Source organism: Schistocerca piceifrons, chromosome 3 (assembly GCF_021461385.2).
Source record: "Schistocerca piceifrons isolate TAMUIC-IGC-003096 chromosome 3, iqSchPice1.1, whole genome shotgun sequence".
Lineage (NCBI taxonomy): Eukaryota > Metazoa > Arthropoda > Insecta > Orthoptera > Acrididae > Schistocerca > Schistocerca piceifrons.
In genome coordinates, this window is record NC_060140.1 from 538,548,304 (window position 1) to 538,576,259 (window position 27,956).

At 39.0% G+C, this 27,956-nt stretch overlaps 1 protein-coding gene across 1 annotated transcript in view; it reads right to left on the reverse strand.

Moving 5' to 3' along the window:
- Window positions 1-27,956, reverse strand: part of LOC124788819 (cholinesterase-like) — an 80,857-nt gene that overhangs the window by 9,845 nt on the left and 43,056 nt on the right. Inside the window, exons 6-8 of the mRNA XM_047256099.1 lie at window positions 20,248-20,398; window positions 17,655-17,836; window positions 5,021-5,150 (exon numbers count right to left, since the gene is read on the reverse strand). Coding sequence (XP_047112055.1) covers window positions 5,021-5,150; window positions 17,655-17,836; window positions 20,248-20,398 — 463 coding nt within the window. The remainder of the gene's footprint in view (window positions 1-5,020; window positions 5,151-17,654; window positions 17,837-20,247; window positions 20,399-27,956) is intronic.

Below are 27,956 nucleotides of genomic sequence, written 5' to 3' on the forward strand. Positions count from 1 at the left end.
TTTATAAATATCACATGACAACTTTAACATATAATTACATCTTATTTTTGCTATAGAGATATAGATACATTCTTACTGTCATCACTGTGTAATGCAAGAGCAGAATAAAGAGTCTCTCTGCCCTAAGACAAACTTCCTGAAATAACTTCAGCTATACTCCTTCGATTATTTACATTTTATGAAGCATGTGGAACGTGTTACCTGTGGCTAAGTGTGTGATGTGCAGTAAAACTAACATCACTGGAAAACATTCATTATGTTTTCCACGATACTGTGAGCATCAACAACCAACCAACGGATACTAATAACTGTACATAAAGCAACAAAACTGATCTCATGAAGTGAATAATGCTCGCCACACTCAGTGGTTACATGTTTCGTTTATACATCTTGCCACAGCTACACGACGTCCAGAGTGCTGCAGACAGTCAGTAAATATGTACCATCTGATGATGAATCGCTAGGCAATTCGAAAGCAGTAATGAGATAATAAAATTGAAGAACAAATCAAAAGGCGAATGGGTGCAGTAATTTCAAGAAACCATTATTCATCACAGTCATAGTGACCCTCATCCATAATGGATAAAAGTTTTGGTAAGAAACAAGTCTTACTTCATACACAGTCTTTGTTGTACACTCACTACCAAGAATCAGCAGTACACTTACTAAGTTAAGGGAACCCAGTCATCATGGTCCGTAGTTTTTAATAGTATTTTGAAATTTAATAGCTCAAAAACTTTAATAGATATTGGACTGAAACCCTAACCAGATATTTTGTACATTGTGACCTCTGACTGAAAAAAATTAAAACTATGGAATACATACTGGCGTAAATACTGATATTTATAGTATCTATTGAATTTCGTGTAACTTTACACTGTACTTCTTCGCTAGTCACGATAAAAGGGCAAAACAAATGATATGGTTTTAATGATTAAATTATTGAAACAGCAAATGAGGAATATCTACATATTTCTCGTTTCGTGTATTTAAAAAATTGTTTTTTAGAAGTCAAATTCTTCTTCCAATAATTTAAAAAAAAAACATGACATGATCCGAATTAAAATACGTAATTCATTGTTGAATAAAGAGGTTCACTGTCTAGGCAAGCATTATATTATTATTTGTGCAAAATTTTGCTTTTGTAGCTTTAATATTGCATGAAATAATGAGATGTCAGTATGCAAAAATGTTGATTATAGTAAATGTAAACTAAAGGTTTGCATGTCATTTTATTTTAAATGATAACATGTCAAAACATTTCCACTCCATAATCCTGTTGATTCTGATTGTTCTTGCCATCTTCTTTAGTTTTCTTTCGTTTCTTTGTTATTCTGGCCGCCTCTGTCATGCTTTTTGCATTTTTTTTAGCTTCAGTAACATGTTTCCTGTCCACTTGTAGCATCCCATTTTTATTGCTAGTCTTTCATGGTTTTTATTCTGCTTGTTAATCCATCATTAAAACATATTATTGCGTTCACCTCACCAATCTGAAGAGATGACATGCCAACAAAAAGAGTTTTTAGCAAGCATTCTCAAATCAACTATTGAAGCTTCCAATCGGAATCTTTGTTTTGCCCCGTAAACATTTTGCTAGGAGTTCAGAATCTGAATGATCTTTATAGATAGGCTTTAGTTCTGTCATAAGAATTTCTGAAATGATGTGTGCCTTTGTGCATTTTTGTCCATTTGCTTGACACCTATCGTACTTGTACCATGAAGTGTTTCCTTTTGGGCAGAGGCCATTCTGTGTATGCTCGTAGTTGCCCAAATTGCTTTTCTCATCTCACTGACATTTTCGCTGTTTCTCCTGACGGCTAGGCCATAATATTCTGTGATGTTTCTATTTCTGATTTGGTGAGTGTGCCTTTCTACCATCTGCTTTGTCATTAGTGAGGTTTTTTTTTCCTGGAATCTCTTTGCAGCTTCCTAAGTCTTGCCCCCATTCTCTTCCGCACATGTCCTATATATTAATTTTTGTTTCATTCTATGGTTTAGCAGCCACAATACTACTAAAGTTTTTACAGACATCATCACCAAGTTGGTGAGTGTATCACATACCATGTCTACCAATGACATACTAAAAATAGAGACTGCATCCTTGCTTCCCATACCACTACGGAAACCTTCAAAGTTTTTGTCACATTTGCGTACATTTACTTTACTGGCACAACTTTGGCAGTGTTTTATCGGACATTCATAGTCTAACACCTTGCCTGCATCTACAGAAGCAACTGTGACAGTTCCATTCAGTGATGTACATCCTCTCTTCTGCCAGGAACCGTCCAATGCAGCAATAATATCAGAAGATTGACAAATATCTATAGTTTCTTTTGTGGCCCTCTGCACAGATGCTTCACTGACTTCTGTTAGGGCGTTGTGCAAATGTTTACAACAGCTCTCAAATTTGACAGCAGTAGGAGTTCCATCGTACCACAGAACATCTCGTCTGCTTTTCTTCTCTTTCCAATACACCTCATGGCTTAAGCAATGCGAATTTTCACTTTACTATTTTGTATGTTTCAGGAGATGATATTGTACATTTCGTTACTTTACAGACTTTACATACCAGTAATATTTTGCTGGATCGGCCTCATCTCTTACTTACGTTTTCACTAAACGTAAGGGATTATTCATTATTATAGTATTTACATTGAGCGGCAGACAAAAGCAATTTTGAAATCTTTCGCTTACTAATTGAAATGTAACCGCTACTTTCACTGTTTACAACACCAGCATCTTGTTCATTTTCGGTAAGATGTTTCAATTCGCATTTTGAAGAACTGCGGACGAAGTTTTATTCCTAACCTCAATTCACTGCAGCGTAACAGTTTCTTCATTTTTACGGTTTCCAACAACAATCTTGGAACGATTACCGTAAAATTTACGACTGAAATCAAACATCTTCGTTTCTGTCATTGTAAAATGTAAAATAGCTGACATTTGAAGTCACAACAATAAGTTTATAAGACGACTGCTAGTGGAAAACGTAAGTAAACTGAAGTAAACTACTTCTATAGACAGAAAGATCGATTGCAGTAAATCACTGCACATATTACTGTCGATATGTTCCTCAAGGTTATTACACAAATGAGTTGCTATGGAAATAGCTGCGCAAAAATTAAATAACCAGACATTATAGAAAAGGTTTTGTGTTTGACAGTAACGTAACAGCTAAGCACTCACGGATCGCATCTATTTTAGAAAGGCATTTAAACACGGAAATGATGAGGTGCTATAAATGGAGTTTGATGATGATGATGATGATAAAGTCCCATACTCCTTGATAGAGAGTAGGGGGAAGACGCGCACCGCCATACTAGGCAAGGTCCTAGTGGAAGTGGTTTTCCATTCCATTACCTTCCTCCAGCCGTAATGGGAATGAATGATGATGATGAAGACGACACAACAACACCCAGTCATCTAGAGGCAGATCAAAATCCCTGACCCCGCCAGGAATCGAACCCGGGACCCCGTGCTCGGGAAGCGAGAACGCTACCGCGAGACCACGAGCTGCGGAGAAGTATATATTTTTAACATCAGGAAGAATCACAGAATTTTATTGAATAAAAAAATTGATATTGGGCACTCGCGACTTCCAGGACCCCTTAATGTGTGTTTTAAGTATTACACGAAATTCAAGTACAACCTTTGACGAAAAGGACAACTGTGTTTACAGTATGAGCACATTGGACACCGCAGTACTTTGTATACAGTACCATTTCGATAAAGAGTGATGCTCAAGCTGCAGCTTTCTTTCAGCAGCTGGCCGGAGTGGCCGAGCGGTTCTAGGCACTACAGTCTGGAACCGCGCGACCGCTACGGTCACAGGTTCGAATACTGCCTGGGGCATGGATGTGTGTGAAGTACTTAGGTTAGTTAGGTTTTGGTAGTTCTAAGTTCTAGGGGACTGATGACCTAAGAAGTTAAGTCCCATAGTGCTCAGAGCCATTTGAACCATTTACTTTTCTTTCAGCGAAGCTACCCATTCATACCATTGAGGCTAGACACCCACTGGATTTGACTCCCAACATATTTTCTTTGTGTCGTTTCTCTGTGGGAAACACGATATAATCTAAACTGACGCAGTTATACTAAGGACGTAAACACCAGCAGTTCTTCCACGGAATTGGTACTGGTAGATCTTTCGCATGTCCGCTTGTGTACTGCATCCTGTCCCTTCTTCTTGTGTTTTCTATACATTCCTTTCCACGCTGATTCTGCAGAGAACCTCCTCATTCCTTCCCTAATCGGTCCACCTAATTTTCAGTATTCTTCTGTAGCACCTCATCTCAAATGATCCGATTCACTTCTGTTCTGGTTTTCCAGCAGTCCACGTTTAACTGCCAAATACTGATGTGCTCCAAACACAGGTTCTTAGAAATTTCTTCCTCAAATGGAGGCCTATGTCTGATACTAGTAGATTTCTCTTGGGCAAGGATGCTCATTTTCACAGTGATAGCTATTTTCTATGTCCTCACAACTCACAGTCAAATCCATTCCATAGCCTACCGCTGCGCCAAAATGTGTCGTAACATGATGACCTTCGTTCGAAGTGTCAACAGCAGTACTGATGTTGGGCAAAACTATACATTATTGGATATTAAGATTCTAAGCCTAATATTGTCGTCATGTGAAATTTTCCCAGAGTAAATCTAAAAATAAGTAGTAATAGAACCAAGACAAGACTTTTCTTGTCCAGCCTGCTTAGAATGATGTAAATAAAGACGCGGAGCATAAGCAACTATAGGGAAGAATTTCAGAAATAATAGCACTTTTATTACATACATGATCAAGTGTGGCTACGACAGGCATCAAGAGTCCATCCAGGTGCGAGATGGAGCAGACTTGCGTTGCTTGAAACAGCCAGACTTGATAATGCCCTGGGAAGCCAAAACTGTTCACGGCTAAAATAAATCTGCAATTTTTTCAATTGGTGCAGAATTTTCTTTTTATAGAAAAAACAAGAGAAGAATGGTGCGGAATGCAGTTTCGCAAAACGATCTCCGCTTGAACTTACCCCATTCGTTCTTGGGTACGTTCACCCCGCGATAGTCGAACTCGTAGTAGTAGACTGTCAGATCAGTAACTTCCACTATTCTTCTGACGAGTGCGTCGGTGGGGTTGAAGAAACTCATGTCTTGACTAAGCTGGAAAAAAATTGAGACAAATGTGTTACAACAGAGTTCGCTGGTACATTTATCATAGTTTAAGAGGTCCAAAGGTATGTGATTTTCTCAAGGCGTGTCCAGCTCAAAAATTAAAGAAGACACCGCCCCACCGAAAATGATATAAGGAGATTCGACAGGCACGATCGCACGTCAGACACTATTAAGCTCTAAATATCACTGACTTCGTCTGAAAAAATTCGCGGAAATTGTGGTTCAATTGATTCATTAATGGAGCAATGACAGCTGAAACCTCTAACACAAATTCTGATCGAGTCTTGGCGAAGATTTCAACGTTGATGTTAATCTCGTTCACAACCTAAACATTGCTACTTTGTGCTCACAAGTAGAAAATTCAAAGCATTCCGAAATTTGTGACATCGACCAAGAACTTTTGTCAATGGTTTTGCATTAATATATTTTTTCACCTATAACTTTGCCTTACTCTAGTATATCTTTGCTACATATTCCACCGTATATCTTTGCTACATCTTCCGTATTTATGATACTCGTATTATTCCTGCTACCTATGTATCTTGTTAACAGACATAAATAGGAGGTAGCTGAGTGCTGATGCTGGGATGCATTTTCACCTCTGATAGTCGCCGCCATGGGAAAATGCGGTTGTAATCACCAACAAATGGGTTAACATCCTGGACTGAATCCCACAGTTATCCGAGAAAATATGTCTCGCTCCAGATGGTGTAGCGTCCATCAATGGGTCATTAAGCTTAGATGCCACCTCTGTGCTATTCGAAAGCTGTAGCCATCATGGAGGCACTGGGTGTTGACCTTCCCCTTACCTTTCACTTTCCGTTCTCCCTCACTGTCGCCAACAACAGAAACACGGCGTAAGCGCCCATCCAGAGTAAGATGTTCCGCTGTTTCCCTGAATCGCTACAGGTGAAGGCCGTAGCCTTTTTTCGCAAATGGTCGTGTTCAATGACGACCTGCCCCTAACCTACCCAATTATGGTAGGACTATACGCGGGCGTCTGACGGCGACACATGTTCACAAACGAGTAATATCCAAAGAATTTTTTCCAAATGAGACTACTAAGCGCTAACAGGGCACAGGATTCTCATGGTTCAAATGGCTCTGAGCACTATGGGACTTAACTACTGTGGTCATCAGTCCCCTAGAACTTAGAACTAGTTAAACCTAACTAACCTAAGGACATCACACACATCCATGCCCGAGGCAGGATTCGAACCTGCGACCGTAGCAGTCGCGCGGTTCCGGACTGCGCGCCTAGAACCGCTAGACCACCGCGGCCGGCGATTCTCATGGATTTCCGATCAAATTTGAGATTGCATACTTTGCGACTTAGCATCTTTTCCCGAGAATCTCTCACTTAACGAATACTTCTACATGACTGGCAAATAACACATGTCGTTCCTGATTGGAGTACGGCTTAATGAATAACAAATCAATATCCGTAACTAAGGCCAAGTGATTTTTCTGATCTTTAGTGAGTTGGGTTAATGTACAGCAAACCCTCACTGACTCAGTGCTGGAGACGAACAGCCAGTGAGCAGCAGCAGCAGTGTAGCGAGTTGCCACATACCATCATTATTTTCAGTTGACACAACATCATCTACAGCAAGCTTTTTCCGTCCTACGAATATAACGTGTGTTACATAACTTATAGGTCTTATAGTGTATTTCTGTATTGGTGGTCACAAACATAAGGTATGGAAAGTTTCATGCCTTTCAGCGTCACATTTCCGAACTATAACGTTAAATTCGTCAATTATTTGGACTTTCGATATACAAGGTGCGGATCTGAAGTTTTGCATGTAGATAAAACAATATGAGAAAAAAATGTCCTCAACGTCGAGACTGAATCGTTGGATTATTTTAGGAATTATTATGTGTCTTATATTACTATCAGGCGAACAACAGCAGTCGACATAATACATGTTTACTGAATGTAAGTGAACACTAGCTGGCTAACGCTGTGCTGCTAAGAACGGACTGTTAAAAAGTTCGCAGAAGCAAAGTCTTAGTCGCTTTATTTTATGTGAGAGAATTCAGACTATGTGATCGTTATTTCTGAAGTTGTGCTTGTTGTATTCGTCATAGTATTGTACTTCCAAATTAGATGCGTCTAAAAGTGTCGGTACAACGAGACGGCGCTCTTTATTTAAAATTTTCACTTAAACGCCGAGCCGAAGATGCTGGCTCCTCGTGGTTAATTGTGTTACAGCAGTTTCCACTTGCTTAGATATGAAGGAATAGGGATTCCGCTCAGTAGTCAGGTACTGACATGAAAAGCACAAACTGTTAGCGACATTAAAATTCATTATCATTAGAATATAAAATGGCATTAGTTCTTAATCTACAATCCATAGTATCCAGAACAATGTCTTCGCGATTTGGTCGGGAAGACACCTACCGGCATGTGTAGATCTACTTTTTTTTTTTGAGTCATCAGTCTTCTGACTGCTTTGATGCGACCCGCCACGGTTTCCTGTCCGTTGCCAACCTCTTCATTTCAGAGTAACATTTGCAACCTACGTCCTCAATTGTTTGCTGGACGTATTCCATTCTCTGTCTTCCCTTACAATTTTTACACGCTACAGCTCCCTCTAGCACCATAGAAGTCATTCCCTGGTGTCTTAACAGATGTTCTATCATTCTGTCCTTCTCCTTTTCAGTGTTTTCTACATATTCCTTTCCTCTCCTATTCTGGAGAGAACCTCCTCATTCCTTACCTTATAAGTCCACCTACTTTTCAACATTCGTTTGTAGCACCCACAACTCAAATGCTTCGATTCTCTTCTGTTCCGGTTTTCCCAAAGTCTGTGCTCAAAACGTACGTTCTTAGACATTTCTTCCTCAAATTAAGACTTGTGTTTGATACTGGTACACATCTCTTAGACAGGAAAACCCTTCTTGCCAGTTATAGTCTGCTTTTGATGTCCCCCTTGCTCTATCTATCATCGGTTATTTTGCTGCCTTTTTAGCAGAATTCATTAACTTTATCTACTTCGTGACCATCAATCCTGATGTTAAGTTTCTCACTGTTCTCATTTCTGCTACATCTCATTACTTTCGTTTTTCTTCGATTTGCTCTCACTCCATATTCTGTACTCATTAAATTGTCCATTCCGTTCAGCAGATCATGTAATTCTTTTTCACTTTCACTCAGGATAGCAATGTCATCAGTGAATCGTATCATTGATATCCTTTCACCATCGGTTTTAATCCCATTTCTGAACCTTTCTTTTATTTCCAGTAGGGACGAAAAACTATATCCCTACCTTAAGACCTTTTTCATCCGAGCCATTGGTTCTTGGTAGTCCTCTCTAATTATTCCCTCTTGACTCATGTACATATTTTATATTATCCGTCTCTCCCTGTAGCGTACCCCTATTTTTCTCAGAATTTCGAACACCTTGCACCATTTTACATTGCCGAACGCTTTTTCCAGATCGACAAATCCTAAGAACGTGTCCTGATTTTTCTTTACTCTTGCTTCCATTATTAACTGCAACGTCAGAATTGCCTCACTGCTGCCTTTACCTTTCCTAATGTCAAACTGATCGTCATCCAACACGTCCTCAATCTTCTTTTCCTATGAACGCCATATGACACGGGTGCTAACACTGGCATAAGCGAAGAAATGTACACTGGAGTATCAAAAGTCATGGGATACCTCCCGATATCGGGTCGGACCTCCTTCTGCCAGACGTGGTGCAGCAACTCGACGTGGCATGGACTCAGCGAGTCGTTGGAAGCCCCTTGAAGAGATACTGAACCACGCTGCCTCTACAAGGGTCAACAACTGCGAAAGTGTTGCTGGTGTAGGATTTTGTGCACAAAATGATCTCTCGATTATATTCCAAAAAAGTCCGATGGGATTCATGTCAGCGATTTGGGTGGCCAAATCATTCGATCGAATTGTCCAGAATGTTCTTCAAGTCAGTCCTGAACAATTCTGGCACGCTGACATGGTCCAGTGTTATCTATAAAAATTCCGTTGTTGTTTGGGAAAATAACGTCCATGAATGGCTACAAATGATCTCCAACTAGCCGAACGTAACCGTTTCCAGTCAATAATCGGTTCGGTTGGACCAGAGGACGCAGACGATTCCATGTGAACACATTATAGAACCACAACCAACTTGCACAGTGCCTTGCCGACTCCTTGGGTTCATGGCTTCCTGTGGTCTGCACCACACTCGAACCCTACCATCAGCTTAGTGCAACTTAAATCGAGCCATCTGGGTTTTCCAGTCGTCTAAGCCCCAACCGATATACACTACTGGCCATTAAAATTGCTAGACCACGAAGATGACGTGCTACAGACGCGAAATTTAATGGACAGGAAGAAGATGCTGTGATATGCAAATGATTAGCTTTTCAGAGCATTCACACAAGGTTGGCGCCGGTGGTGACACCTACAACGTGCTCACATGAGGAAAGTTTCTAACCGATTTCTCATACACAAACAGCAGTTGACCGGCGTTGCCTTGTGAAACGTTGTTGTGATGCCTCGGGTATGGGAGAGAAATGCGTATCATCACGTTTCCGACGTTGATAAAGGTCGGATTGTAGTCTATCGCGATTGTGGTTTATCGTACCGCGACATTGCTGCTCCCGTTGGTCGAGATCCAATGACTGTTAGCAGAGTATGGAAATGGTGGGTTCTGGAGGGTAATACGAAACGCCGTGCTGGATACCAACGGCCTCGTATCACTAGCAGCCGAGATGAAAGGCATCTTATCCCCATAGCAGTAACGGATCGTGCTACCAAGTTTCGATCCCTGAGCCAACAGATGGGAACGTTTGCAAAACGACAACCATCTGCACGAACAGTTCGACGACGTTTGCAGCAGCATGGACTATCAGCTCGGAGACCATGGCTGCTGTTACCCTTGACGCTGCATCACAGACAGAAGCCCCTGCGATGGTGTACTCAACAACGAACCTGGGTGCTCGAATGGCAAAAAGTCATTTTTTTCGGATGAACCCAGGTTCTGTTTACAGCTTCATGATGGTGGCATCTGTGTTTGGTGACATCGCGGTGAACGGACATTGGAAGCGTGTATTCGTCGTCGCCATACTGGCGTATCACCCAGCGTGATGGTATGGGGTGGCATTGGTTACACGTCTCGGTCACCTCTTGTTCGCATTGACGGCACTTTGAACAGTGGACGTTACATTTCAGACGTGTTACGACCCGTGGCTGTACCCTTCACTCGATCCCTGCGAAACCCTACATTTCAGCAGGATAATGCACGACTGCATGTTGCAGGTCCTGTACGGGCCTTTCTGGATTCAGAAAGTGTTCGACTGCTGCCCTGGCCAGCACATTCTCCAGATCTCTCACCAATTGAAAATGTCTGGTCAATGGTGACCGAGCAACTGGCTGGTCACAATACGCCAGTCACTACTCTTGATGAACTGTGGTATCGTGTTGAAGCTGCATGGGCAGCTGTACCTGTACACGCCATCCAATCTCTGTATCAAGGCCTTTATTATGGCCAGAGGTGGTTGTTCTGGGTACTCATTTCTCAGAATCTATGCACCCAAATTGCGTGAAAATGTAATCACATGTCGGTTCTAGTATAATATATTTGTCCAATGAATACCCGTTTATCATCTGCATTTATTCTTGATGTAGCAATTTTAATGGCTAGTAGTGTAATCAAGAGACCAGGAGGGTCGCTGAAGACGATGTTGTGCTGTTAGCCAGTTTCGTCGCACTGTTCTGATGGACACGTTCGTCGTAACTCCCACATTGATTTCTGCAGTTATTTCACGCAATGTTGCTTGTTTGTTAGTACTGACGATTCTACGAAAACACTGCTGTTCTCGGTCGTTAATTGAAGGCTGTCGGCCGCTGCATTGTCCGTGGTGAGAGGTAATGCTTGAAAGTTGGCATTCTCGGCACATTTTTTACACTTGTATCTCGGTATAACAAATTCCCTAACGATTTCAGAAACGGAGTGTCTTGTATGTCAAGCTCCAATTTCTATTTAGCGTTAATTCCCGTTGTGCGGCCGTTATCACGACGGGAACCTTTTTACATGAATTTTCTAAGCACAAATAACAGCTACGACAATGCACTGCCCTTCTATACTTGGTGTACGTGATACTACAGCTAACTGTAGATGTGTATATCGCTGTAACGAGTATCCTTGCACACAATTTTTGTCCTTTTTAGGCTTCCGTTTCTATCACGTAAGTCATTACTGATGCCTTAACGGACGTTCTGACAACCCGTGGCTTCTTTTTGTTTGTGTTTTCCAAATGGTTCAAATGGCTCTGAGCACTATGGGACTTAACATCTATGGTCATCAGTCCCCTAGAACTTAGAACTACTTAAACCTAACTAACCTAAGGACATCACACAACACCCAGTCATCACGAGGCAGAGAAAATCCCCGACCCCGCCGGGAATCGAACCCGGGAACCCGGGCGCGGGAAGCGAGAATGCTACCGCACGACCTCGAGCTGCGGACTGTGTTTTCCACATAATGTTCCTTGCCCAGTGAGTTTTGTGGAGAATATCTTCTTCTCTTTTCATTTAATTTACTAATTTTCAACGTCATTCCATTAAATGAAATTTTAGAGGAATGGCACATGTTCCCCACAGATGATAATCCACTCACATCGCAATTCTATTCTCCAGACATACAATACTTTCCCAAATTAAGGTCTATGCCGGATATTTACGAAGTCCTTTCCGTGAAGAATGCTCGCTTCACGTATGATAGCCTGTTTCGTATGTGTTTCTTGTGTCCTCAATCATCGGTCATTATACTTCCAAAGTAGCACAATTTTTTCTATTTCAGTTTTACGTGGTCCACTATTTTGATATTAAGGTTGTTCAAATGGTTCAAATGACTCGGAGCACTATGGAACTTAACTGCAGTGTTCATCAGTCCCCTAGAACATAGAACTACTTAAACCTAAGTAACCTAAGGACATCACACATATCCATGCCCGAGGCAGGATTCGAACCTGCGACCGTAACGGTCGCGCGGTTCCAGACTGTAGTGCCTAGAACCGCCCTGCCACCCGGCCGGCTATTAAGATTGTCACTAATTTCATTTTCGCAGTTCCTTAATACCTTCCGCCTTACGGTCTTCTGTCTTCCATTGTTATTGTTACTTATGGTTTTCTTGCATTCTGTATACGTTTAACTGTAGTATTTCTATTTTTGTCTTCTATTCCCAGTTTTATCTTTGGTTTCTTGAACCAGCTGATTTTTAGTCATCTTTCACTACCATGTATACGTGTCTTTCTGAATATTTCAGACGTTTAGCAGTACTTAATGCTGTCGACCACATTTCTAGTTCAATAGATCCTAAGGATTTCTCTCCGTTTTTCTATATCTTGCTTACACTGTCAAACACAGTGTTCTGAACTGTTTCTCTTGTACCTTGACTGTTCATAAAATCAAACTGCTCATCATGCAGAAGTACTCAATCTGAATTTCCTTCCTTTTGTATATTATTCCAGGCAATAACTTGGAAACACGAGATGCCACGATGACTGTGCAATAGCTCTGGCGTGTATGAACCCTTATCTTCGGGATTGTTTAAAAGACAGTCTTCCGAATGTTGAGTGGTATCTCACAAAGACCTCACGCATCAAGATGATTTTAGATATTATGCCGAAGTGTTACCTCTCTCTTCTGTCTTGTTTCATCGCAGGCCTTCCAATGCTGCACCAAATCCCAATTTTTTACTCTCTACGTCCTCCAAATTGACATCCCTTCATTTTCTCTTCCATCACATTATGAGACAGATTCTTACCCTCGTAGAAGGTTCTAATTCTTATACAATCTTATACACTCTGTCAACTGTGGAATCCCATTCACACTCTAATTTCGATGCTTTTGCTTCAAAAAGTTCCAAAGTTATTTCGACTTTTATATGTGCTAAATGTGTATTTCTTGTTAAACATTTCATTCTCAGTTTCTATACATTTTTCCATGTATACTGTAAGCCATACCGAGCCAAGACGATTATTCATGGTAACTTTGAGGAAATGGCAAGGAAAGCGTTTCTGAAGAAGAGAAATTTTTTAACATCGAGTATAGATTTAAGTGTCAGGAAGTCGTTTCTGAAAGTATTTGTATGGAGTGGAGCCATGAATGGAAGTGAAACATGGACGATAAATAGTTTGGACAAGAAGAGAATAGAAGCTTTCGAAATGTGGTGCTACAGAAGAATGCTGAAGATTAGATGGGTAGATCACATAACTAATGAGGAGGTATTGAATAGAATTGGGGAGAAGAGGAGTTTGTGGCACAACTTGACAAGAAGAGGGGACCGGTTGGCAAGACATGTTCTGAGGCATCAGGGAATCACAAATTTAGCATTGGAGGGCAGTGTGGAGGGTAAAAATGGTAGAGGGAGACCAAGAGATGAATACAGTACGCAGATTCAGAAGAATGTAGGCTGCAGTAAGTACTGGGAGATGAAGAAGCTTGCACAGGAGAGAGTAGCATGGAGAGGTGCATCGAACCAGTCTCAGGACTGAAGACCACAACAACAACAACGAGGAGTCGAAAATAGGTGTCGAAAATGGAAAGACAAACGGAACATTTCTCACCTTAAGAAATTTGTTGAGTAGTAGAGAAACGATTTTCATAGCCTAGGGTGAGGGTGCGCAGAAGAGAGTTATAATGAGGAATAGTATGTGGACGACTTCCTGCTGATGTTTAAGTCGTTCAGGGAGTACTGAAAGAATTATACCAGTGACAGCATTGGGCGAAACGTTGGTTGAATATCCCCCGATAACGATGCCCAATGTGTTACTGTTGACGTCTGAACCCAGTAACGAGATGCACTTTGTAATTACTAGGAGGCGCCAAAGAGAGCCGAATTTATGATTTTTTGCCGACGCGACGAAGCTCTGAGGTTATGCGGATTTTTCTTATACTTATGGCTAAACGCTCCAACAGAGAGAAGCACTTTGCGATTCTTTGAGGAAAATTAGTTTTGTAACACACAATCCCATGTAAAGGTACGTGTGTCCAAGCATTTGATAATTAATGTACGATTCGTCAGTGTGTTTTACATATGCTTTCTCAGGGGAATTAAAAGATTTTACAGCAGTAATACCACCCATGAACGCTTGGAATTGGTGAAAGTAAAAATATAGAGGTAATATGGAGACCAGTACAGGTATGGCAAATAGATTATGTAATGAGTTTTCAATTATAATGAGCGCACTTAGAAAAAAATTAGGCATTGCAAAGTCATCATGTGTATGTTATGTTCGTGATCCTTGTGTGTTTCATGGCAGTCCTACTAAAATGTAAATTAAAAAAAACAGGATTTTTTAAGCTGCAGGAGAATAGTAAAGAACACAGAAGGAGGGAGATGAAGATCTATCATGAATCACTGGGAGTATTTCACTTACATTACCAACACAGTCGTTGATTATGGGGTTTTTTAATAACTTTCAAAATATGCTTGCTCAGTATGTGTACAGGAAATTCCGTCTAGTATCAACAGATAACTCAGAAATCTAACAATAAAAGTCCACGCTAATCACATTAATTGCATGTCTAATAACTGTGATTATCGATGTTGACAAACAGTTTTCTTCAGTGACTTTCGTCAATATTTTTAGATTAGTGTAAAATTATTCTTTACTCATCGGATGTTTCTGACATTGTTGTGAGGCTAAGGAACCTGGACGTCTTCAGTTGACATTTTTAAACAGTCATGGAGCCTAAGTCATGTCTGTAGATGTCTTGCAAATTCATATTGTGTTTCAAGATCTAAAAGCCACAGTATCTGCTGGAGATTTAAAGGCATAAGAGTCACAGTACTTATTCAATTGCAAGAGTCGTGATTAGTACTACAATTTCAGCAGACTGATTGTAATTATCTTTCCTTATGTACATATAATTCTGATGTGTAATGGTTTTATGTGGAACTTCATTGTTGTATGTTTAATGTCGTGATGTAAACACTTCGAGGGTTCCTACGTCCAATGTGAAACTCATGATCAAACGGAAAGTCGAGGTGGGAGCCCTGTCGGGCTGACACAGCTGACTCCACTGGAAGCAAAGTGTCACTGGACACTGACTCAATGGCGGGAACAGGAGGGGTCTCCCAATGGGCGAGCCCCAACAGCGTCAATGCCCGCTATTCCTCAGCCCAGCCGCGGCCAGCGATAGGAAGCAGCGTACTTCTCCACGTGTGCCACCATCACCTGCAGGTAGAGACCCAACCCCTCAGCGACCGATTTTTCGGCAGGGCCGCCCACCCACTCCCATCACACCCCTCCCGCCCCCTCCACTCTCGCAGTACAAGGGATTAAGGGGCGCCTGACACCTACTTAAGGCAGCCACCAACCCATCTTCTTCTGCAGTGTTCATGGTCACATTATAAAGGTCATCAAACCCACAACTTCACTGTAAGCACTCAGAGAGGCTTTTAGTCGACCTTAACAGTTACCAACCTGTATGAAAGGTCTTACAAGGCTCTTTCCATGAACACTGAGACACCATTTGGTCATCCTACACATATAGATACTATGTGTTTGCAGTGAACATTAGCTCTTCAATAGTGAATCATGCTGTTCAGAGACAGGGAGATTACTGCTACTAATGACGTCATCTTTCTTCATTGTGTGTATATGGAAGAATTAACACTTTATTACATTTACCGCAACCTCAAATCATGGTTTTTGAGTCATAAACGCTTTTATAACTGCTCACAAGAGTTCACCGTTAGAAACCCCTCGTGCAAGCATTAATTGTTCGACTGTTTATCTCAGTGGGTAAACCATGTGTTTTGCTTTTCGATAGTTAATATGATTGTTCCAGTGACACGTGTTTCCGTTATAGACTGATCATTCCTCCACTCGTTAATATGTCTATGAGTGTGGTGTGATACTCATATTGTCATCCTTGATTGGGCCAAGCCTATTAACTATCGCTCAGTAAGAGGTTTCCATTGTGTGGCATTATCATTTCCTTTAAGTAATTTGCATGATTATATTGTGTGCTAGGTCACCGGAGATCAGACTATAGCATCATAGGGGTATGCAGAACAGCATAACCGCACCTCAGAATTTGTCCGTATAACAGAAGACATCGAAGCAGTGGTTCCCATAACAAAAGTAGGCAAACATGAATCCATTCATTGCAAACACTCATTCAATGTTACACATTCTTCACACTCAAACATCGTTACCGTCGTCACTAGGTTTGTTTCATATTGCAAGTCACACAAATAAATAAAATTGTGAAACGCGACGTTACCCAAAAATAATTTAAAGCAAGTCAACGCACATAGAATTTGTTATGTATCTCGAACGACAGATGAATTCTTTTTTTCTAAAACGTAAGTTGTTGAAGTGATACCTAGGATTCCCAAAAGAAGTACTACTGGTCGCCTGCTGTTACTACTCTATAAAAATGATTTAGGAGGTCATTTAAGTAGCATTCTTAGACTGTGTGCAGATTATGTTGTTTACCCTCTAGTAAAGTCATCAGAAAATCAAAAGGAATTGCAAAATGATTTTGACTGATATCTGTATGATGCAAGAGAAGGCCGTTGAGCCTATATATTAAACGTGTTAGGTCCGCCATATGACTACTAAAAATTCTGTTAAATTTCGCTTGAACGATAAATCACACAAATATAAAGTTTGTCGATTCAAATAAATACCCAGGGATTACAGTTACGAACAACTTAAATATGAACAATCACATAGAAAACTTAGAAGCCAAGACTACTATTTTTTTCCCACGTGCTATTCGAGAGTGGATCGGTCGGAAAAAGATCTGAATGTGGTTCTACGCACCCTCTGCTAAGCCCGTAAGTATTAAGTTCTGAGTAATCATGTAGCTGTAGATGTAGTGCCTACTGCTGGCTCTCTGTTTGCCACTCTGCTTTATCCCCTATGAGACAAACCTCAGAGTTAATTGCTTTTACACGTTTAGCATTCAGAAGCGTAAACTGTTGTTCATGGGCATCAGTAGTGAGGCGTCCACATAAGCCAATTCTTTTTGTAGAATCAGTGTACCCGTTCATAATCTAATTTTGTCCTGGGTAGTGGAAACAGTATGACATACATATAGCTGACCGTCGTTCACTGACTTTCTGAGCCACTCTTAATATATTTAAATGTAGGCGACTTGCTCTCCTTCATTTCAGTTTCTGTGGAGGTTTAACGTACCGTCCAAGATAAAGTAATTAGAGAAGGAGCGGTAGATCGCAGGAGGAGAAAGGATGGAGACGAAATTATGCCATACCTTCTGAAAGAAATTACCGTGGCGTTCCTCTCTTGATTTCAGGAAATCACAGAAAACCTATGTCTGGAGACCAGACGGGAATATGAACAGGCGTCATTCATAATAAGGGTCCAGATTCTTACTACTTAACCGCCGTATCTCACTCCTTAATAAGTGTAATACCTAAGTGTTATTAGTCACAAACAGTACACAATATTCATCGTAATCTGTACGCAGTGAAATGTTTAATGACCAGTGCATTTACTTACGTGGACCAAAGGTTCAGGATTATCTAGGCTGATGGTTTCGTTGCCAAAATAGAAATTCTTAAGTTTAAGTGCTGCTTGCGTCTGCTCATCCGTCGTTTGTAGATGGAGGCATGGTCCCACCACTGCTTCAAAATTTTCGTTGAGGTTGCTAACCTTGACTGAGTCATTCAGAATATTGGCCCCTAGATAACATAACATTTTGTTAACGACTCATTGAAAAATTTCAACATTCAACAGCATTCATAAGCCAGTTATCTCTTACCTTACGTGTTACACTACACACATTTACTTTCTTGATCATCTATCATTCATGACAGAATGGTTAACAGTTACTGTTTTATAAGACTTCTTCAATCAGCAATGGTTGTGGTGTACAATGACTTTCTAACCGGCCGACCAGAGTGGCCGAGCGGTTTTAGGCGCTTCAGTCTGGAACCGTAAGGCCGCTACGGTCGCAGGTTCGAATCCTGCCTCGGGCATGGATGTGTGTGATGTCCTTAGGTTAGTTAGCTTTAAGTAGTTCTAAGTTCTGGGGGACTGATGACCTCAGATATTAAATCCCCTAGTGCTCAGAGCCATTTCAACCACTTTGAACTTTCTAACTCACTTGAATAATTCTTAGGAATAAATGTGTCAATAACCATAAAATGTATTTCACGGCTCAAATTAACAGACGACTTTCACTAATTCCAAACACTATTTGAAGGTCGTAAATGTGCATTGCGTAATTTGTGCCATGCTTTGAAGCGATCATTAACTTAACGTGATCATTTTCAACGCCTTCGCTGTGACTCATAATTTAATTTAATGCAGTGGGCTGGTTTAAAACTCTACATTCAGTATGTACAATCTCGATAATAGCAATAAATATGTGAAACTCATTAGATTTTCATTTGTATCTCCACGACACGATATACAACGATAAGTTTGAAACACGTAAGCACATTACATAAAAATGTAACTTGCAGCTAACGCATTCAAGCTGGTATTTTTAAATAAATCAAAGTGTACACATGGAGATGCTTACAGCCGATTGTGACCTTCATAAAGAGTAAGTTTTATAACAGAGTAGTGACTGGCACATTACTCCGTCTTGATATCTCTACATTACACTTTTAAAACGTATGTGCTAATGATTTACACTACGACTGTTGCGATCTCCACAAAACATTCAGCACTTATCTACGCTCTACAACCTATGTAAAATCACATTTACGGACTTGGGTTTAATTGAACGACATAAATGCTTCTCACTTGCATCCATAAGCATTAGTTATTTGCATCGAATTTCAGTTTGTTGTCCAATGAATGCGGATCAGCAACATCTACCATGCTGGCTGTGCGGAAGTAATCGCTCCTAAAATGTATGACAGACAAGAGCTCGTTAAAGTAACAAGGGTACACATCTAATCTTTGGTGTATACATAGTTGAAAAAATAAAATAAATCATCATTATCTTAAGAGCCTTAAATTACTTTTAAAACTCAAAAACAACTTTTCATGCTATAAGGTAACGCTTTTGGCTGGTATTTTATTCAGTAGGGTTTGGAAAATTCGATGGCAATTTTTGTGTATAGTAATTCAGTATTTGCAGATTTTTCTCCTCACACAAAAAATGGTAATGAAAGACAGAGTGTTTCAACCTTTAGGCTATGTAGAAGTTAAGGGAGTGGAAATTGAAACCTGGTTTTTATTTTTATTTTCATTTAAACTCAACCACTTCTTCGCGCCATTGAGAAAAACGATAATAGTGCAACATATCTATGATTTGAAGAACTATTAAAACGATTATGACGTAATAGGGTATGTATGAGCTCAAGTGTATAAATTTGCCAATCAGAGACATAATAATTTGCACCAATTTACCTGTGTGTAATCGTAGTAACCATTAATTACTAGAATCCTACATCTATGATGATGCTAAAAATGCTATTTAATCTTTGATGAGTGTTGATGATGACGTCAGACATTACTGTAAGCTTAATAAACTTCGGTCTGTAAATGGGAAGACTAAAAATTTAAATAATTACTAACGCGTTAGGAGTTTGGACTGACTTACGACGATGGTTTAGAAGATTGTTTGCACAATAATTCTTTATGGTGTACGGTGTTGGTCATTAAAAGTGAACCCATTAAGAAAATAGCCTTCGAGGGTGGGATGCACCACAAAGCACTTAAAAACGCGGTGAACAGTGAGAGTTACAAATTAGGAATCTAGAACCATCCTATACAATAAAGAAGAGGAAAGATGTGTATTTTGGACATATCAAGCGTAGCGAAAGAAACCACTCTTGTAGCTAATAACTGTAAGCGGAAGAGAAATTTGAAGGAACACGACGTCTTGCCTCAAACGAATTAGGCAGTGGGCGGAATTATACGATATTCAGTCACTGATGCATCCAAGAAGTCCCGGAAATGTGATGCCACACATTCATTAGAGGACACGTATTGTAAAGAGGAAATCAATTGAATAACTCTGTCAACCAGAGTGCAGCGGAGGACTATTTTTAATGTGGGATTTTCAACTCCTAACATCACACCATTTTCACCCTTCATATGTTGGACACGTGGCACGCTCGTTCCGTACACTTACCAGTTTCAGCAGACGTAACCCCAATCATGATGGGCACTTTGTTGAAAGTGCCCGCATTCAGTGTTCGAATTGGTGACTCTGTGATGAAAGCACCTTCGATGTCCGGTTCGATAGTGGGTGCCCAAACGCCGTAACCCATGTACAGTTTTTGCTGAAAAAGAAATGTAAATACTGCATTAAATTTACAGATATGATGTATGGATTAATAATCGTGTAAGGAGTTTTGGTTAACTCCTTGCATCTAATATATTTCCACCAACAATTAGTCGTTCCGCTGTAAGCTTGATATATGTACACCCCACTTACACGGTCACTTTGAGAGTTTAATTTGAAACGCAACGGATATCTGGTCCATTTATAGTGTCTCTCAACAAGTGTGGTTTAATGTTACACATTACAGGTCTGGTTGACCTGGAGCAAAGTGATTGTAACTATAGGGTGTAAACTTTTTGCATCATGGAACCGCACAGGAAGGAACTCCCCAGTGAGGCACGTGAAATAGATTTTGTCTGTGACCAATTCATGAAAGATCCAGCTACTTGTTTGATGTCTCTTTGGCTAAGATAATATCCACAACAAATAAAATGATAAAATTAGACTGGAATACCAACGGCACATAGATTAAATGTCGAGATTTCGTTTTAAGAAGCTATATGAAAAGTGACGATGGCATAGTAGCTTTGGTAGGGATGGCCATGGCGGACTCATTGGTAGAAGCAGTTTGTTCATGTGTGAATCACTTTTACAACGATAGTGAACAGCTCTTGGTGCAAAAATTTGAGAAAACACACAAAAAATTATTCATTTATACTTGCTTTTACATACTTATAAGTCTACTTTGAAATGTATGGAGCTAGTAGTCGGCTGTGGCTTGTAATAGGAACCATCTTATTTGCTTTAGGGAAATCACAGAGAATCGTAACCATGATAGCCAGATGAAGACTGGAGCCTGCATCCTCCTGAATACTGTGTCAGGCTGTCTAAAACAACGCAGCTTAGTTCGTTTCATCTCTAACGCACAAAACTGCTTTGCAAAGAAGCTATTTAATATTGTAAAAAGCCACTACATCACTATAAATTCATTTCTCATTACCAGTCACTACGCACACTACACATTCTATCCGATAGCATCAGGATCATACTAACGGTGTAGGCTGTGCTTACAGTATACCTCAACCTCCCCTTCCCATGCCTCAAAAATTGTGCCTGCACCTCTCCATAATGCGCGAGATGTTGACTTCAGTAAGAGGATAACGTGTTAGTTACATACACTGCAAAATTTTGAGAGTAAAATAGTCCTAAAAAGAAACATTATATCACGGAAATATTGTCTCCAATGACAGACATACTTTATTATTATTATTATTATTATTATTGTTATCAACGTTTTTACAATTTACTTGTGTTACATTTTTTACCAAATCATCAGTATCTGTTATCTAAGTAATCTTCCACTGTATGAAACATATTAATTAACAGCTACTGTTTAGCGGAATTTTATAAATAAACATTTTTATTAATGTCTTCAATCTCCTTGGGTCAGTTATTATACAGGATAATACAGAAAACGGGAACATTTCCAAACTCCAATAACACTAGAAGTGATGAAAGAAAGAAATTGCATTCAAGGTAATTGACACCTTACCTTTTTGTCATTTCCGAAACACTGTTAGCTTTTACCATTTTTTTAAATATTACGTCCTTTAGATGGCGTCCTGCTGCTCATTGAGCGCTGCGACATCTCAGCTGGGATACTGTGAATTGCGTCCAGTATTCTCTGTTTTAACTCATCTAGGATTCTTGATCGAGTCGTGTAGACTTTGCTCTTGAGGAAGCCCCACAAGAAAAAAATCAGAAACGGATAAATCTGGCGATCTGGGGGCCAAGGAATGTTACCGAATCGTGAGATCACACGGTTGCCAAACAATTTTCTCACATACGGCATTGATTGCCATGCAGTGTGTGATGCCGCTCCGTCCTGTTGAAACCAGGCTTCTTGAACGTTTGGAAAGTTGTTCAATCGAAATGTAACGAAAGTTCGTAACATCTCCACGTAACGATCGGCATTGACAGTTATTGTGTCTCCCGTTCATTTGCGAAAAAATATGGTCCGATAATCCCATGTGATGAAACACCACACCATACTGTCACTTTACTAGCATGTAAAGAACGCTCATTAAACGTCCTTAAGATTCGTGTTTAACCACCTAACGGTAGTTCTGTTCATTCACATAACCTGTGAGATGAAAATGTGCCTCATCTGACATCCACAACTTGTCTAGAAATTCTTCCTTATTGTTTATTTTTGTTATCATTTGTTGACAGAATCCTAATCGTAACCGGTAATCGTTTTCCTTCAGTTGTTCCACCATCTGTAGATTTTACGGATGAAATTTTAAATCTAGATGAGGAATTCTGGGAACACTCTCCCGGGTCATTCTAACCACTGCTGCTTGCTTGCGAATTGAACGCCGTGGGCTCTGTAAGACAGACTCACGTACAACATCAATGTTCGCTGGAGAACGCACACTTCTTCTTGAGGACAGATCCATTCCCTCCAAAGTTCATTTTATCGCGTACTTTGACAGAACGGCATAACGACATCCTAAATTATAAAAACGTCGAAACTCCCTCTCCCCCGCTACCAAAATATCATTGTTTTCATAAAACTTTCTTACAGCTAGCGCACGCTGTTGTCTGTTCCACTGACCCATGATTACTGTAATGACGGACTGTTTACTCGCTAACTGTCACGAACCCGCAGTGCTGCCACCTGCCCATGGCTGCCACTATTCATTTCAAACATTACCGTTATTCTGTGTCACCCTGTATAATTTTATCGCCAGGTACAAAATGCTGTTTTGAGTTATACGTTTATTCTTCCTTTTCAGATGTGTCTTACGTCATTATCTTCCTTTTACACATGTACTGAGCTTTTTGTGCAGTACTTACCAAGGTTACTTTTATGTGTTTAAAGGACTTCTAAATGTAGTTTCATGACTTAACAGAAATATCCAAAATTCTGAACAGATCTATACAATGTCAGTTTACTATTTTTGGTTATTATTCTCAAAGTCACTTTTTGTGTTTTGATAACCTGTGCTCAAATTTTATACAATTTTTCCCTAGAAAGGAATTCCATGGCTAAGAATTTAGTATACACATGTATAGTAACTAGAATGCACTGGCTGTTACACACTAATGACACTAATGAAGCACTCTACGACCACAAAATGTTGACGACATTTTGTCTGTAAATATCTTTCAGTTGTGCATAGTTTTTGTTTTCTTATTCAAATGTAAACTAACATTTGTTTATCATTTCCAGTGAATGTCACATGATGGGCACTTTCGTAAAAAGAATCGATGCTTACAATGCTAATATGGAAACAAAGTAATCACTGGGATACAGTAGGGCAAAGAGAATTGTAAAGGACAGTGTTGACACATATTCATAACAGTAATTTTGAATCTTGGCGTGCTGTGTGCTCTGGACACAGGGAAGGAATTCTGCTGGTTGGTGCATTAGCATAATTTTTGAGTTTCGGAGTGGGTTCATATACAACTGATTATGCTTGCTTGCATTTGTGATGCGTGAGTTAAAGGTATGTGAGTTTCTAACAGGCCTCAGACTCGTGGGCTGCAGTGGGCAGAGAAGGAAACTGTGACAACATTTTATACCAAAAAATATTAATACGTTGTCACAAACTTTAGACACTGAGCAGCTCTGCACCTTTTTTGCTCTGGATCAACAATTCCACAAGTTTACAGCATTTGACTGTAAAATTGGCAGGGTGCCCAATAATTTAAATTGTAGATCCCAGTGACTCTTCTGAAAGCAGTAGTTTTCCAGTAATATAATGTTCTGCACCAGCATAGATTTTGTGTGGCAGACTACATTGTTGTCTTATAACACTACTACTTGGGATAGGTTCCTGATTCCAAAATTTATAATGGTATGACAGAATATCTAAAGTATATAATAAGATTAAATAAAATTATATCAAATATGTTTCCTCTGAAAAATTCATCAACTTACTCCCAGTTTGCATAGTAACAGGCCATTGGATTGTGTTCTTTTGTTTGGAAGTATTCTTAAATTATTTTGAATGCTGGCACTAAGTAAATTATACACTGAAGAAAATTTGCTTTTCTTTCTATATTATTGTGTGCTGATACCTCAGTGTGCTGTATTTCAGCACTGTTTACACAGATCTCTCATAGTGATTTTCAGTGGTTGGAAATTTTAATTTTCTAAGTTACTTAGTATGACTAAAAATAAATTTTTAAAGGTAAGTGTGAGCATGCTGCAACGCCTATGTGTTATCTTGTACAAAGTCATTTCAGTGTTGCAACAAACACAGACCGCTTTATTGTATTAGAAATTTTATGCAGACCAATGTGGGCATACTAAATTCATTAATCAAAGGGAATAATTGGCTCAGAAAGAATGAATTACGTAATTGAGTATATATGCAATTGTAGTGTGTGTGCATCGTTGCAGCTATCAATTAATTGATTTTGTACAGAAGTGTGTTGAATAGGACTCGTGATTTTGTTATTTCAAAATTAACCACGTTTATCTAAAGCAACTAGAATATTCAGTCAGCATCTGGATTTATTTGTATGAAACATTATCTTCAATTCTTTCATTCATTAATAATTCCATATCAAAAATACTTTCATCATTCAATCTGCTGTCATTGGAATTCTTACAATGAGTTGAATTTGCTTCTCAGTTTCAGTATTGTAGTACTGAGAATTGATAATCTTGTTTCTGAACTCTTTACACATGGGATCACAATCAGGTGGTTTAACTGACTGTGTTGTTGGGATGCTACATTTTGACATGACTTGAACTGAGAAAGTTCATTCTTAGAAATTTTGTGTTTTTTTCACACAATCTGTAGGGGTATCCTCTACATTTAATTTAATATTATCGTTATATAATGAAATTCATTCTGTTTCCTTTGTTTATGTTCAATATAACTTTATTAAATACTGATCAATGGTAATCTTTCTTGAGGGATTTCATTTGCTTTTCCTGGAAGTAATTTTATTGCTTTTTGAGTGATTATAATATTGATGCTGCCAGCAAAGACTAAAATTGTCAGGAAGTGTTAATCTTCACATGCTAACATGAGATACTCGTTTCTCAATGTATTCTGGTTTTGATAAGAGTTTCATTCAGAGGCTACTCTTTCCTGTTTTGCATTATCTCTGCTTATTGTACCCAACCTTCTAGGCATGATTTGAACCAGTTATTAGTTATCCTCTTTATCCTAATAATTCTGCCTTATTATGTAGAATTGTGTGGTTAACAATGTCAGAAGCCTCAGAAAGATCTAAGAACACTTCTGTTAAGCAGTCATCCTTCTCAAGAGTATCATGTATCAACTTTGTGAATTCTTTTATGGCTGCTTTTGTACTCCTGCCACTTCGGAATCTGAACTGTGATTCATTTAGAAGGTGGTAGTTATTCAAGCAGTTTAATACTCTTCCTTACTTATTAAAAAAGGAAATTAATTTATTGTATTAGTCCATGATTACTGTGAATATTTTGTGAATAAAACAACCTAGATAACCTATTAATGTTTCCCTATTTATTACAAAGTTTTTAGTAGTGCCCTAAGGAGACACAAAAAACCTCAGAACCTATAAAGAAGGTTCTGTGTAAGTACTAAAATCTATACTTAATTGGCCTGATCTCCAATTCACAAAATAATCTATCTTTGTCAGTAAGTGATTCAATTATTTTCGAGAATGACTACAGAAGGGAAATGGACCAGTATTTTTCTACATCTTCTGCTTTTTCTTTTCTTTATATATATATATATATATATATATATATATATATATATATATATATATATATATATATATATATATATATGATGAACAATTCTGCCTTAGAGGACTGGGGTCATGTTGAGTCCAGTATTCAACACAAAAAATGAATAAATTATTAGTCTGCTTTTAGTATAAAACTGAACAAAACATCATTCAATACAATCGATTCAGATAGAGAAATTCATACATTTTATATGTAATAGTTTTGAAAAATTGGAGACATATCTTTTCAATGAGCTTAAGGGGCTCCGGAAAGGCTCAAAATCATGAAAAGTTCAATTTTTACTTTTTTGCGTGTTCTGAATCTGCAGACCTTTTAATAGATATATAATTTATTCAATTCCGAAGACTACTACTATTTTTAAATTTTTTTGAAATGTGTTCTACATGGGCGTCACCCACTGTGGCGCTGTTAAACTGCTGTCAAATGGTGTTATTATTAACGACCGTGTTCATCAGGTACATTTTAGTGATGTGAGATAAAGTATGTGTTGTGGCTAACCTGTGATGGTTCAATATATATCGCTGGTGTGATTGTCGATTGTTTCATGTTTATTTACTCTGTCGTTATCTCGAAAATATTCGTAATTAATTCTGTTTCTTGAGTCTCTGTTTTGTTGAAGTATAATAATGAGTAAAAGTAAAGTTATTAGAAATCCTCTGAAGGCTTTTAAGAAAAGGAGAAATGTTGAAAAGCCAAAGGTATGTGTTATTACTGTAAACAATAAAGACGATAACCAAGTGAGTGAACCTAACCTCTCAAGTACACCTGCCCATAGCAGTCAAAGTGGGAAAGAAAATACTTCACAGAAGAAGCTTGGTTCAATGAGTGAAAACTATGAATGTTTTATGGGCGAATCTGATGTGAATGAAATATTTGATATGTCGGTTCTCAAAGGAATTTTTTCAAACTGTGTAAGATGTATTCATTGTAGTGAAGTTGGTCTGGAACTCTCCATAATAAAGCACGTCGGACTTGCTAGTGAAATACAACTGAAATGTGATAAGTGTTCATACATGACCACCTTTTGGAACAGTGTTGCAGTAACTGCAACTGAAGAAAATGGTAGCAAAATCTACGAACGCAACAACGAGCGACGCTTGCTTTAGACAAGGAACGCCTTCGGGCTGCAGACAGGGCTGTAAAGAGTCTAGAAATGCAAGCAAGAGTAAACAGGAGGAGGAACAAGAGGAAGCTGGAGGAGGAGTTTGCAGAGGATGAAGATAATCCATCCTATGGACCTGGAATGCACTAAAAAGTTAATCCAATCTTTGTCGCTCGATTCCCAAAACTTTTATTTTCTCATACTAATTACATGTTTTCTAAGGATCTTCCAAACATATTTGTTTCAAACTTTCAGTAAATGTTACACAGTACCTTCTGCATAATTTAACACAGCCTTTTTCCAAAAAACTGTATAGTTTTGAATATATAAATAAAAAATTGCAAAAAAATGTTGTGAATTTTCATTACAATTGAAAAAAAATCATCTTTAATAACTGAACTAAAATTTTGTAAAATCCCTGTGTTAAGTTGTAGCCCATATTCCAATAAATAATCTGTAAAAAGTTCAACTTCCTACCTCAAATACTTTGTGAGGAAAGATGTAATTTATAAGCGTTATTTTAACATTGCAAGTATAGGGCGTTCCGGAGCCCCTTAAGGGGTCATATTCACCCCAGTTGTACGACTGCAAAAATCTTGAATAAATTATAATGTGTTTTAAATACAAAAATGATAAAAGCATTATTGGATACTGTTGACTAAAGGGGAAAAGTTATATATCTTCAAAAGAATAGCTTGAAATACAAGAGAAATAAACACTACCAATATTCTTACGAGGTCATATTGACTTCAG